Source organism: Oratosquilla oratoria, chromosome 14, assembly GCF_046742065.1.
Source record: "Oratosquilla oratoria isolate Oo_2021 chromosome 14, ASM4674206v1, whole genome shotgun sequence".
Taxonomy (NCBI): Eukaryota; Metazoa; Arthropoda; class Malacostraca; order Stomatopoda; family Squillidae; genus Oratosquilla; species Oratosquilla oratoria.
Genome location: NC_134790.1, coordinates 12,332,941 through 12,348,704, shown reverse-complemented (window position 1 = coordinate 12,348,704; position 15,764 = coordinate 12,332,941). Strand labels below are relative to the sequence as shown.

Below are 15,764 nucleotides of genomic sequence, written 5' to 3'. Positions count from 1 at the left end.
TTTGATATATATTTGTTCTACAACAGTAGATAACCTACGGGACACAGTATTTTGATTATACTTAAGAATTTCTTAGGTTCATTACGTTTATAAGAACTAGTTGATTCTTTTGCTCGTCTCCCATTTTCTTTCTTGCTAACCGACTCTTCCTTCTGGCGCAGAAAACGATGCCGATCCGCCACAAGGAGATCCACTTCGTCAACCTGCCGACGGCGCTCTTGGCCATCTTCGAGTTCGCCAAGACGCTCCTCTCGGACAAGATCAAGAACCGGTTCCAGGTGAGTTCGCCAAGAACAGATTCCAGATGGGTTGGCCAAGAACCACCCTGGGAGTACGTGGGGGGGGGGTAGTAGGGAGGAGAATTTCCCCCCTCTCCCCCATCGACTGAGCTCGTTAGCCCCCCTCCCTCCTCGGTTGACCTCGCACTGGATATTAGTGACCTCATGTGGGTTATTAATGACCTTATATGGGCCTCGACTGACCTCTTACTGGATATTAGTGACCTCGTATGGGGTATTGATGACCTTGTATGGGCCTCGACTGACCTCGTATGGTGTATTAATGACTTCGCATGGACCTCGACTGACCTTTATGGAATATTAATGACCTCGTATGGAATATTGATGCCCTTGTAGGGGGTATTGATTATACCGTATGAGGTATTAATGACCTCGTATAGGGTACTAATGACCTCGTATGAGATGTTAATGCTATCGTATGGGGGTATTTATGACCTAGTGGGTGGTATCATTGACTGCATAAAATCGACTTGTCAGGAATTTTGGCGACATTCCTACGGAATGAGCCATATATATATATATATATATATATATATATATATATATATATATATATATATATATATATATATTATAAATATTATATATATAAATATATATATATATATATATATATATATATATATTTTTTTTTTTTTTTTTTTTTACTATTGGAGACTCATTTTCCACCCAAAGAGAAAAAAATCTCTTCTATCTCCCTAACGACAGAAGTATTAATTATTCCTGACACAAAAAAAGGCTGAATAAAATCGTCTGGCGGCAATCTGAACACAGTGTGTCCCCAAAAAATGTACTCACTCTCCGAAGTGCTTAATACTAATAATTGATTTGAAATTAAAATCTAGTCTTTACACCCTTGCCTAGGCTGGTCTGCTGTAGTCCCCCTGCGTGTTCGCAAATGTTCAGACTAATGACCACCATTTTCTAGACACAACAGCTGATAATGATAACGCTGACCAATGGATTCGGCAACGTTACGAGACGTTTTACGAGTGAGGACATTTTTTTCTGGACAACTTGATACGCATAAAGCTCGGTTTTGCACCTCAGGGGATCGATCGAGACGGCTCTTTACCCCCTCTCCGAGCGGAGAACCTTAACTTTCTTCTTCTTTTCTTCTTCTTCTTCTTCTTCTTCTTCTTCTTCTTCTTCTTCTTCTTCTTCTTCTTCTTCTTCTTCTTCTTCTTCTTCTTCTTCTTCTTCTTCTTCTTCTTCTTCTTCTTCTTCTTCTTCTTCTTCTTCTTCTTCCTCTTTTTTTTCTTCCTCTTTTCCACCTTCTTTTTCTTCTTCTTCTTCTTCTTCTTCTTCTTCTTCTTCTTCTTCTTCTTCTTCTTCTTCTTCTTCTTCTTCTTCTTCCTCTTCTCCTCCTCCTCCTCCTCCCCTTCTTCTTCTTTTTTCTTTTTCTTCTTCTTCTTCTTCTTCTTCTTCTTCTTCTTCTTCTTCTTATTTTTCTTTTTCTTCTTCTTCTTCTTCGTCTTCTTCTTATTTTTCTTCTTCTTCTTCTTCTTCTTCTTCTTCTATTTCTTCCTGTTCTTCTACTTCTTCACCTTTTTCTTCTTTTTTTCTTTTTCTTCTTTTTCTTCTTCTTTTTCTTCCTGTTCTTCTACTTCTTTTTCACATTTTTCTTCTTCTTCTTTTTCTTTTTCTTCTACTTCTTCTTCTTTCTTCCTTCCTTCCTTCTTTTTCATCTTCTTTTTCTTCTTCGCGTTCCATGTAGCCTCTCCCGCACCCCAAAAGTTTGACGAAGGACTCTTTTAAAAGTTTTACCAAATTTGGGAAAGATTAAACTCCAATTCGTCACGGGGTTTCCATTCAGTCAGGGGTTCCCAAACTGCAGGTCATGACCTCCAAAGGGGTCATGACCTCCAAAAGGGTCATGAGCCTTTATCTGGTGGTCAAGGAGGGTCCAACTGCATGTACATTCAGCCACACAGACCCGCGTATTGATTTGATTGTATACAAAAAGCAAATACGTCCTTTTCATTAAAATATGTGATTAAATCAGTCCTTGTTAATAAACTCCAATAAGCAATAATATTTTTATTGATCTCTCTGTTGTGATTAATCTTTCGAATTTTGAAATAATGTCTCTGCGATATATAAAAATTAGTACGTTTTTAGAAGGTTTATAAATGTCGTTGTCATGGCAAGTTTGGTAATGCTGAAAAGGGTCACCCACTGGGAAAAAATAGATAAATAGGAAACATTGCATTAAGTCGACCCCAAAAATATTTATTGCAGTAGTGTGTTGAACACCCAAAGCCCAGAAATTACTTTAAAAGGTGTTTGCAGTTACTACAAGGGAGCTCCTCCACTGTAGTGAGTTGCCGGTTAGCTTTGAGCGATGCATCGATCGTAATTATTCTTAGAGCGAATGATATTTTTTTCCTTTTCTTTTCCAGGTGCACAGCGACGAAGCGAAGCTGAGGAAGAAGGTTCCAACAAGGATTCTCCCGAAGGAATATGGTGGCACCATTCCTCTGCAGGACATGATCAGTGAGTAGTCAGGTCAAGCTTGGGTCAGCCATAGGTCAGCCTCAGTTCAACCTTAAGTCAACCTGAGGTCAACTATATGTTAGCCTTAGGTCATCCTGAGGTCAAATATAGGTCATCTTTAGGTCATCCTTAGGTCAGCTATAGATCAACCCTTGGTCAACTTTGGGTCAGCTATAGGTCAGCCTTAGGTCAACCTTAGGTCAGCCATAGGTCAACCTTAGGTCAACTATAGGTCAGCCTTAGGTCAACTTTATGTCAACCTAAGGCACTTGGTCCTTGACACTGTGTTCAGTGAGATAAACCTTCAGTTGGCACCCGGAGGGACAGGGTCACCATATTCTCAACTCTTGAGTGCCCAGGGCAAGTCCTCTGGACCGAAGCGAATCGTCTGCCGTTAGACAGAACAAAGACTACCGTGAGGGCCACTGAGCGTGAGTAGTGGGTTGATGGGGCGGGCAAGCCGGCGGACAACAGACCACATGACACAGCGCCAACGACTTTGACCCTTACACTATGAGGAAACACGGGCGATATTTGAACGACGCCGGAGGCCGGAATAGAAATAGATAAATTGAAATAGAGTAAATAGATGAATAAAAAATAAAAAAATAAATGAATAAATGATTGAAAAGATAAACATACAAAAATGTGACACTCGGCAAATAAGGGGACCCCGAGTTTAAGGATCTCCGGTGCTCGCAGGAATAGAATTCTTCACCAGCGGGTCCCTCCTCCGACCTCAAATCATTGGAATCCCCTTCCTCCTCCTCCTCCTCCTCCTTCTGCTGCACTTCGAGTGTGAGGGCTCCAACTCCTCCCTTCACCAATGACCCTCTCAGGAAGTTTTCAAAACGTGAAAATAGAATTCTTTCCCAAAGGGTCCATTCCCGAACTTCACATGAATCTAACCTGACCCCACCTAACCTGGCATTACCTTAACCAACATAATCATTACTGACATCATCTAATTCAACCTAACCTAGCCTAACATCACATGACCTAACCTAATCTTGCCTAACTCTGGGGAAGAGTTCTCCGTCGTCGCGCCGCCGCTTGCACCCGTGGGGTCCCGTGGCTTCTGTGGAATGCGGTGGCGGTGTCGTTGATAACGTGACGAGTGTCGATAATGGCGACAAGTGACAGATAAGATAGAGGCGAAAGGAAACCTGTCTGTGGCCTCGACCCACAGACGGGTTTCCTTTGGCTGAATAAAACTGCCTGACGACACACGGGGGGCAAAGTACGGTTCTTCATCAATTCTCTTTCTCTCTCTCTCTCTCTCTCTCTCTCTCTCTCTCTCTCTCTCTCTCTCTCTCTCTCTCTCTCTCTCTCTCTCTTAGCATTAAGCTTGTCTTGTGTATGAAGGTATAAGAACAAAAATTGTGCCCATCATCACAATCGCTATCATTGTCGTCGTCGTCACCATCATCATCATCATCATCATCATCATCATCATCATCATCATCATCATCATCATCATCATCATCATCATCATCATCATCATCATCATCATCATCATCATCATCATCATCATCATCATCATCATCATCATCATCATCATCATCATCATCATCATCATCATCATCATCATCATCATCATCAGGGTCAGCAGGGTCATTATCATCATCATCATTAGATTAGGGTCATGATCATCATCATCATCATCATCATCATCATCATCATCATCATCATCATCATCACCACCACCACCTTTGCCATCATTATCACCATAATCACCACCACTTTCTTCCTGATCACCACCAATATTTCTATCACACCCATTCATCACCGTCACCACCATTATTTTATTTGTTGCTTTATTTATTCATTTATTCATCTATTTATTTATCTATCTATTTATAAGCACCTGGCTTCGCCAGCCACGGCTACGCCGTGGGTGCTTGGCCTGCGGTGCTGCTCGCTTCGCGCCCGGGCTACGCCCAGTTTTACCCGACAAAGTAATGCTTCATAAAACCTTCAGAAACACTGTCTTCAATTTGTCCATCAAAAAGTTCAAGACTGTCAAACATTTCATCGGAATATTGAAAATCTTTGTTGTTTCGTAGAGAATCATTGAACTTAATCACCTTTCGATGAAACTCCCGCACAGATTCCTCAACACAAAATTTTTTGACAGCCTGGTATAAGCTTGGAAAAGTTTGGGCATATTCATTCCGTAGTCGGCAACTCAAACTCTTATAATTTTGTAAAACGGCTTTTGAAATTTTCCGAGTACCTGTAACCCACTTGCAAAAATGTCTTTGACGCTTCTTTTTGTCGGCTTCGGTTTCTAAAGGCATTGTTCCTGGTGATCTAATCGTAAGATTTGTTGCCCTCCTTTTTTAACGGTTAAAACTTTTATTACACACGTGTCCCTTTTTGCCGGTTCAGTGGGGGACAAACATACACCCGGGTTCATTAAAAGACAGCCGGGAGTCACCCGGGTTCATTAAAAGACAGCCGGGAGTCACGTGTCCCTTTTTGCCGGTTCAGTGGGGGACAAACATACACCCGGGTTCATTAAAAGACAGCCGGGAGTCACCCGGGATCATTAAAAGACAGCCGGGAGTAATTTTTTTTTTTTCATTCTTTGATATATTTATTTATAATTTTCTTCGTCCTCCTCCTCCTCCTCAGAGATGTACCGGAGGGAGCTGGAGGCCCTTCGGCCGCGCATCCTGCAGCTGGACCACCTCAGCATCGCCCCGAAGAGGAAGACCGCCCTCGACAGGGCACTCGGATCCGTAGGGGGGTCCTTCAGGAGGCTCGAGATCGACTGAGTTGGAGGTCCTCCATCTCCTCTCCCTCCTCCTCCTCTTCGGCGCCGTCATCTTCGTCCTCTCTGTCGCCATGGAAACCAAACGGGGAAGCAGATCCTAGAGGACATCATTACAATCGAATATTGCCAAGATAATATATATATATATATATATATATATATATATATATATATATATATATATATATATATGTATATATACTATATATATATATATATATATATATATACTGAATGTAAATATATATATATATATATATATATATATATATATATATATATATATATATGTACACGAGTATGTATGTATATCGAAGAGATTGATAGTGCTCCTATATTTCCTCCCATACCGTTTTTCCTCCCTCCTTTCCACTCCCGTCACAGGTAGCCTTGTCACCACAAGCATCCCCAGCGGGGTTTTTTTTCTGCACCCCGAGAGGTTGGTTTCCGATCGCTAAGAGAGCGATGGGCGGTTATTTCAAAATTTGATATCGGGAGTGTGTTGTGGGAGTGGGGTATAACAATCGCGACACACTATGCATCCAGAAACTAAGAGGACATTACAGACTCATTTTATTCCCTTTGTACATTCTAGATAGTGGGTTCGATGAAAACAGGAAGATTATTTTTATATTTGTATGATAATGTATCCTTGCAAATAGCAGTGAGATGTCCTTCCCGAATTCAAGTATGTATTAAAAGTGGAGTGTGTTTATAAGTTTTTTGAGCGAACAAGACAGACTTTATTTGTTCATTTATCTATTTATTATTTATTTATTCATCTATTGTATATCTTCAGGGGGGGGGCGACTTTACTTCCACCCACAATTGACTCTCCTGCGAGTCAGATAGTCATGCATGATGAGCGACAGAAAAAATGTCGACAATATGAAATGTCGCATGCTCAATTTTAGATACTTTTTTTATTGATAATATAATAGTTATTTGATTGAAGGGGAAAAATATTTTGCCTGAACATGAAGATGTTAAAATGTTAAATATATCCCCGAAATATATCAGAAAAACTAAGAGAATAACAACCAAATAACCATAATATATAACTTATAAGTTGTTCGTGATGAGACAGCATTTTCGTTGAAACAGTACACATTCTCGCGTTGTACAAAGTAGCATATTGCGTTCACCAAATAACATGACCCAAGTAACTTATTTACATTACGAGTGAGTAATGTTTGTGAATAAAGTAACTTATTTGTAGTGTGTATAGATACATGAAGTCGTATGCTTTATAGATTTGTTGTCAAACAATTAGTGAGTGGCAACTTTTGAGAATTCTTGTATATATATATATATATATATATATATATATATATATGTATTTATATATATACATACATATATTATTATTAAGAAGATATGAGTCCCTTTCTTACCTACTTTTGGGTAAATTTTGACGACGATTTAATTACACAAGATAGATTTTAATGAAACATTTCCAACAATATTATTATCATTATTATTATTATTATGATGATTATTACTTTTATCATTATTATTATTATTATTATTATTATTATGATGATTATTACTTTTATCATTATTATTATTATTATTATCATCATCATTATCATTATTACTATCATTATCATTGTTATTGTTATTATTATTATTATTAATATTACTATTATTGTTATTTTTTCTATTTTTATGTCATATCAAATGTGTGAGGCAACCTTATTTTGCCTAAGGGTAGCACCAGCCCTGTCTTCCGTAACGAGAAATACTTTTTCTTGTTATGTTGTCTATCGCCAAGCTCTTTTAGTCGTCTCTCTATTACCCTCTGCGGTATCGAAGGAGGGTAGGATAATTGAGATTATGTTTACAATCTCAAAGATGTAGTCAAGTTACGCCACTTTGACTGCTCCATTGTATGTTGTGTATATTATCATTTTTGTGGCGTATATCACATGTATTGTTTTTTGAGTGACCACAACGCGGTTGAAAATTGCTCAATATATGCCCGTGACCGATTGACTTATCATTGTTGCTACACCAAATATTAGACTTGTTTACATAGTGCATAAGAGGAAACTTGCGACATGACGTCAACAGGAATAAAATTTGTGAGATTCGACGTTGATTTGCAATACATCTGAGTAAGCTACAGTAAAAGTATCCGTAGTCTCCTGAGAAATTTTATTTTTTGAAAGGAATGATCTAAAACCTTGTTGATAGTGTAGTGATCTGCCTCATACAATTGCGAATTTTCTCTCCAAGCGTCTTCCTTTTTTCATTTATTTATTTAATTTGGTGCTGAGTTTTAGAATGGCTATTTTACCCTAGAAAACACTGTAACATGAAGTGCTGTAACCTTCGCATCTGATGAAGAAAATAAAAAAGTTGTCTCCATTCTGTTTAGAACGCAGAAAAACAAGTTGAACGGAGCAAAATATCCAGTATCCTTTGGAAGGATTAACCATGTCTGTCACCTTTCGAGTTTGTGTACACTACATTGAGGAGCCAAACAGAATGGACAGTGATTATTTATTCAGGTCACTCGTTTTAAGACGAAACAATATAAACACCCTCAATGCCATATATCTCGCCACCAGCTGTAACCATTATAAAAGTGAAAGACTATTGATGTACGTTTGTGTATATATTTGTCTGTGCACGAATGAAAAGTGAAGATTTAGCAAATGCGTCTGGCTGGGCCGAGGGGCCGCATCGGTGACTCGGCCCCATATTGGTCTGAGGTGGCAGTCTAATAAATGTGTGAAAGTAAGATATCAAGGATTGGGTATTATATTATCCATTATTGTCTAGATATGATGAACGAATAAAAGATAATTTGGTGAATACCTTTGTTTTAATGCCAATGAACACTTTCATGTTGCATGACCAGTTTCCGATGATCGCCATTGATTGATCCTACAAGCCACAGTGAGCATCAGATGGAAGACAACCATGCAATATGGAGGTGTGCATTACCTTTTAGAGAGTTAATTTACAACTAAGGGTCTATCTAACGTATTGCCATAAACTGGCCCCATGGAAGATCAATGATGGTCTCCAACTCCGACCCTGCATCAGTTACATTCGAAAGTAAAAACAAAATTTTGTTCACTTTGTCACGTAGAATGTTACCCTTCAGTACAGCGTTGTAAGTATGCTCAGGAGCCGTCACGGTCCTGACCAAGGTCTAAATATACAGGTCAGACCGTTTGAATTATTGTGCGCAGCTTCTGACGTCATTAGGCTGGGTACGTTTTCTCTTTGTGAAACACTGAAGAAAACTGTGAAACGCCAAGGAAGAGAGGAACTATAATATTTTATATATATATATTATATATATATATATATATATATTATATATTCATATATATAGACAGGAACTATAATATTTTATATAATATTTGTCAGAATATAACTAATTGCGTGGAGCTGTGCGAGCGAAGGCAACGTCTTTCCTATACGCTGCACCAGCTTCAACTGACAGCTATAGGACCCGCCAACCCCACTTTGAACATCCAGGTGACGTTCACGGGGCCGCTGCGCCAACTCCCTCGAAATTCGGTCGGAAGTGGTTAGACCTTATATTCTTAGATCTTGGTCCTGACTAGGGGCCGATGTATACAAATAATGACAAAAGAGGAAATGGATGAGGATAAACTGAATTGGGCTCAAATGTCGACATCAGGAACAAGTCGAAGGTCTAACAAACCGTCAAAGCTGCCCAAGGTCTAACAATTTTCGATAGACAAACTGACGGCGTTTGTGAGACTGTGAAGTAAGAGATGTCTCTCTAGAACCTCAAGGTATTATTTTGAAGCATATTTTTCTTCGGTAGTGACTTAAAAAAAATATATTATTCCATAGGGAGTATAATGACGATCAGAAATGAATTGACGACGTGTGTGAGACTGTGAAGTGAGAGACTTGTTTCTCCAGAAGCTCAAGGTCTTTTTATTTGAAGCCTCTTTTGCTTCAACATTGACCGCAAAACTTGAACCAGAAGACCAAGGTTTAATGGTCATAAATGACTGGAACGCGCCGATGAAAGTAATGATGGCCATGATAATAGAAATAATGATAATAATAATGATAATATTAGTAAAAATTATTGGGATAATAATAAATAGGATAATACTACTACTGCTACTACTAATAATAATAACATATATTAATAATAATAACAATAACAATATCGATAGTAATATTAAAAATAGCAATAATAATATTGATAGTAGTAGTAATAATGATAATAATAATAATAATGATAATAATAATAATAATGATAATAATAATAATAATAATAATAATAATAATAATGATAATAATAATAATAATAATAATAATGATAATAATAATAATAATAATAATAATGATGATAATAATAATAATAATAATAATGATAATAATAATAATAATAATAATAATAATAATAATAATAATAATAATGATAATAATAATAATAATAATAATAATAGTAATAATAATAATAATATAATAATAATGATAATGCCAATGATAATAACAATAATAATAATATCAATAATAATAATAACAACAATAACAATAATAATAATAGCAACAACATCAATAATAATGATAAATGTTAAATGTCAACTCGAGTTTCACTGCCTGGAACCCGCCAGTTGCAGCCTCAGTGTCTGGCAACGGTCGCGAGGCCTTCCGATAGACTTTTCTCTGGGAAGACACTGGACTATTGTCTCTGTGACGTGGAACTGAATTTGTCACTGGATTAATTATCGTGGTTTATCTATCTATCTATCTATCTATATATATATATATATATATATATATATATATATATATATATATATATATATATATATATATATACATATACATATGTATACATACACACATAGAGAGAGAGGGGGGGGAGGCTTCCTTGGTCCCTCCTATGCTTCTTGTAAATAGGACAGTTATCCTGTTCTCAAAGAAGAGAGAGAGAGAGAAAGCCTGTTGGGACAGAGTTCCCTTTGAATGCGAACGGGGTTAGGTCACAGTGACCGAGATGTGTGACGTCACGATAGCCCCTGGATTGACCTCGATATCATCACGTGACCCACGTGATTTGTCGAAGCGTGACGTCATTACCTACACCTGCGCCGCAGTGATTACGTTTCGTCTTGTCGATGCGCAGACTCTGCACCGTGTGTCTCGATTCCTCGCCCCCCACTCCCATGCCTTTCCCTTTCATCTTTATTTATTTATTTGTTTATTTATTTGTTATTAATTGTCTGTTTATCATTATTTTCTTGATTATCTTTTATTATTATTTATCTGTCAATTTGGTATGATCTGCTATTTACTTGTTTGTTTATTATTTAACTTTATCTATTTATTCATTTATTTATTTATTTACAAAGGATTACAAAGGCGGAGCATGCCGACAGGAGACCTTTTGGTCCATAACTAGGTCGGGTGCGAAAAAATATATAAATTATAAAAAAAATAGATAAAATAAGATAAAAATTATGATAATGTAAATGATAATGAATAGAATAAATAATATATAGGTATAGTTAAATGATAAACAATCAGGTAAATAGTAAATAATAATAAATTGACACATAAATGATAATAAATGGAAATCAAGCAAATAATAGATAGACAAATAATGACAAACAAATAATCAAATAATATAAAATAAATGGCGGTCATTGCAGCATCTTGCTTAAATGTTTATCTAAACGAATCTTAAAGCTTCGAACTGAACTACATTGCACTGCTTCTGCAGGAAGATTATTCCATTCATTAACTACACAGTTGGCGAAGTTGTTTCTACCAACTTCCAAATTTAATCTATTTCCTGACAATTTGAGACCATTATTTCTTGTCGGATTCTCATTCAGTGTAAAAATTTTGTCACTTCTGATGTTGTCAATCCCCTTTAGAATCTTAAATACCTATCAAGTCACCTCTGAGTCTACGCTTTTTTTTTTTTTAGGGAAAACAGATTCTTATATTTTAGTCAATTTTCGTATGATTTATTTTTGATATTTGGAATAAATTTTGGAGAATGGTTGTATATGGATGATGTTGTGACTGCATGAGGAGGAATGGGCGGGGGGTGGGGTAGTATGTGTGAGTAAATTTTGACGCAGCCCGAAGGGATTTCTCCCCGTCCTCTCCTTATATGCAAAGGGGGACGGAGAGGGGGGGTCGCCGATTAAATGAAGCGGCCTTGCTGTGGATGTACTGTGTCTTGCGACACTGCTTCTGACCCAGGGCGGTGGGCAGGGTGCAGGGATGACCCGTCATCCAGGAGGTGCTCAGATGAGAGGAAGGGTGGGAGGGGTGTGGAGTGTATTTAGGGATGAAATGGGTGGGAGTGTTTTTATGCCTTTCCCTTTTTGGCTACCTCCCTTGGAAGGGGGAAAAAGCCTTGGTATATGTATGTATGTATGGAATAAATTTTGTGACTCTCCTTTGTACTTTTTCCAATTTATTTACTTATTTCATTTGTTACTATTTATATTATTATAATTTCTATTTATTTGTTTATTCATTTATCATTATCATATATATTTTTTGCATCCGACCTAGTTATGGACCAAAAGGTCTCCTGTTGGCATGCTCCTCCTTTGTAATCCGTCTCCCGTCTATGTAGCAAGACACAGGCCCTCACCGCCTCGTTTACAAGAGCGACCCTCCCCCGCCACTCCGTCCCTTCGTAGGAAAATAGAGAAAACGAGGAGATATCCTTTCGTGTTCGCGTCCGTTTATATCCCATTCTTATCCATTCTCCACTAACACTTATCCTTCTTCCTCACCTGCTCAACAGACATTCCCCTTTTACTCTAAGCACCCTTCACCCCCTACATCCATCTCATCCTCGGTCTTCCCTTCAAGTTCATTCCATCCACCCCTGCCATCCATACTCTTTTTGCTACTCTTTCCTAACTCGTTCTTTCCATGTGCCTTAACAATCCCAACAATCTCTCATCAGCCCTATCTATCAGCTCCCTTTACACCTCTTCTCTCCCCATCACTTCTCACTCTATTTATCCTCGTAACACCAACCATACTTCTCGAACATATTTGATTTGTTCTGTCTCCATTGAATTCCAAGTCTCTGCCTCATATAATCCCGTTGGCACAATCACCCCTTAATATATAATCTTCTCTTTACATCTATGAGCAGATATCTTTTTCTCGTGGCATTTTTCAATCCCCTCAAGAATCTAACTTCCATCCTTCACTTTACAACTTACCTCTATTCCCACTCCTCCATTTACTGCCACATGCGACCCCAAATACTTAATAATGTCCACTTCCCCCAGCCTCTCTCATTTATTATTTACCTCTGGCATACTGTCACCCTCTTATACTGTACACCTCATTACCTTCCTTTTACCCACATTTACTTTCATCTTTCTGTGGTCATATACCTTCCCAAACTCTGTCACTAACTGCCACAGATCCTCCACTGACTGAACCATAAGCGCAGTGTCATCGGCAAACAACAACTGGCTCATATCCCTTTACCCTCCAGTATCTTTGACCATCTCCAATCCTCTCCCCATCACCCTTGTGTCCTACTCCCATACCACCCTATCGATCGAGGATCATCCAGAATTACTCAGTCCTTTCCTAGTTAAAAGGCTTCAGGCTTCATGTCACTGAAATGTCCTTTCAGACCGAATTCCCATCTGAAGAACGACAGGTGCAAAGATAATGCTGATGTATAATAAATCAGTTAAATAGATTATGTTTTTTAACCATCATCAACATTGTTTACAAAAATCAGGTTAAGCGGCAAATGAGGACAAAGTCTTTATTGATACAGCGTTTCGCTCAATAGATTTTTCTACAGATATAATGGTAATTTGAATTAGCTAAACGTCGCAGTACCAGTAAAGACTTAGTCCTCTTATGGCGTTTCTCCTAACTTCTTTGCAGTTCCTCTCTCGTATTGTTTCCAAAACATTACCATACCATACGTTCGCTTCCATCTGATATAAACTTGTCTTACGCGTTCCAAGCATCAACTACAGAGCAGACAATGTATATATGTATTGCACTATATAATAAAATTCTCCATAAAAGAATAACTTAAACTAATTATACTTAAACTAGTATGAATTTATTTAGTTCATACAATAACTCTCAAAATATCGACATTGATAATGCTTCATATTTACCATATTAGGCGTAGTTTTTATCACTAAAAAAACGTATGACTGACTCCATGAGTAGACGAGATGCAAACAAACATATCGAAATGGTTCCATAAAACAAAAGCGAAAAAGGTGCTGCTACGACAGAAGGAGAAAATAGAGAAATTAAGACGGAAAATAGGTATGGCAAGGCGATACAACATCATTCAAGTTATTTCGTTTGTCTCGGAAGTATGTACAAAGTTGTGAAGCCAAAAGAGTTGTTTTATTCACCTCAGTAATGTGGATGACATTATCACCTCAGAAACATATATACTTAGTGAACTCTGCAAAGAAAATATCAAAGTAGGTTTGAAAACAAATGAGAAAACAGTCATGCTCAACTCGAAGTTCAAATAACAATTGGAATAAACTGTTAGAATTTTGAAAAAAAATAGGAATATATTTTTATTGGCCAAATGTTTGAATTGATTAAATGTAATGAAAATTAATTGAGGTGTATCTTAATTGGATGGAAAGCGTTTGGTAAATATAGGAACATCACGATCGAGGCCCTCTACCTGTTAAGGACGCAATGTTTACAACCCGTGTATAGTCCCAGCTATGATCTACGGATGTGAAACATGGAATGTGGTGAAGATTATGAAGGTAAAACTAAGGAATGTATAGAGAGTAATAGAGATCAGTTCTGGGAACGATACTGAGAAACAACAAGAAATCAAATTGGTCAAGAGGGTAGACTGGAGCAGTCAGATGTGTAACTGACTGGATGACGTGAAATGGGAAGCCTGGGAAAAGACCAGTCAGAGGGTGGGGAAACGAGATAAAGAAGTTTGCAGGAGTGAAGTGGCAGAGATTAGCGCAGTCGTCCAACCAATGGGAGAAGTTGGGAGCTGCCTTTGTTCTGTAGTGGACTCGGAATAGCTGATTGATTGATCATCTGCGTACATCCTGCCATATTACGCAGACACAAATTACATAAACTCTACTCGCTTAGCCAGCAATACTCCGCTCTAGTTCACGTACCAAGGCTATTTCGCAATTAGTTGATTATCTTATGAGTTATTGTAAAAAAAATCCAAGTATAATCTGTCACTAAAGTAATTGGCAATCTCGTTTATTAAATAACATTTCCTATTGTCTGATGAAATATAAAACAAAATTTAGTGCCAGCAGTCGCAGCCTTTAAAGAAAATTTTATGTAGAGGTATAACTACAAAAATATATTTTAGCATCTAAATATATATGTGAAGTGTTTCTTTGTTAATTTTTTAAATGTGATATGCGTCACTTAGCAATAATTAGTGTCATATTCTATTTCCATAATCAAAATTAGTATTATCACCATGGTCATGCAGAATCTATATTGAATAAAAAATAATGGATTATTAACAAGTTTAAATCTACTTAGAGCTTTAAAATTCTTAAGTAACTATACAAATATATGAATTATTTAATAAATGGACTGATATCCATGGTGGTTATGAATAAAATTATCATACGTAATGTTCGTCATGTGCCCTGTAGCGCGGTAGGTTTAAGAGGATATGAGATCTCAAGTATCTTTTAGTGAAACACGTGACTTGATTCCCAACCAACTACATACAAATTACTTTAAACGCCCCTTTTATAGCAACAGTATCAATACTTCAAACAATCCCGCCTAATTTGCCCCCAGCAGACGACGCAGAACCCCCTATGTCCTCCAAACGTGCAGACGACAGATTCCAATAATGTCCTTCCAACCACTTGTCGCTCTCGGTTTCCCATCTCTTCTCTTCTTTATCACCATTATTTAAATATATTTGAATACATTTCAGTTAACATGTATTCATTTATGTGCGAATGATAATTCATACCCAGATATCTAACCCGACACCCAAATTAAATACTTAAAAAAACTTTTCTTACATGAAATTACTTATCAAATTAGTTTAGACTATATTAGGGTATAAATCACATACAAAAAATCTTTTTAGAATATATTATAATGGATATTATATTGAATATATTTTATTTGAAGAAAGAATACTTTTTTAAACAGTTTTTCCTATTACGTAGAATTATAGTCAAAAT

At 37.3% G+C, this 15,764-nt stretch overlaps 1 protein-coding gene across 1 annotated transcript in view; it reads left to right on the top strand.

Moving 5' to 3' along the window:
• LOC143032524 (alpha-tocopherol transfer protein-like) overlaps positions 1–5,705 on the top strand; it is a gene marked incomplete at its 5' end in the record, with an annotated part of 17,306 nt that extends 11,601 nt beyond the window's left edge. The window contains 3 exon segments of the mRNA XM_076197388.1: positions 162–278; positions 2,702–2,795; positions 5,433–5,705. Of these exon segments, the coding sequence (XP_076053503.1) occupies positions 162–278; positions 2,702–2,795; positions 5,433–5,575 (354 nt within the window).
• Between the last annotated feature and the right edge of the window lie 10,059 nt (positions 5,706–15,764).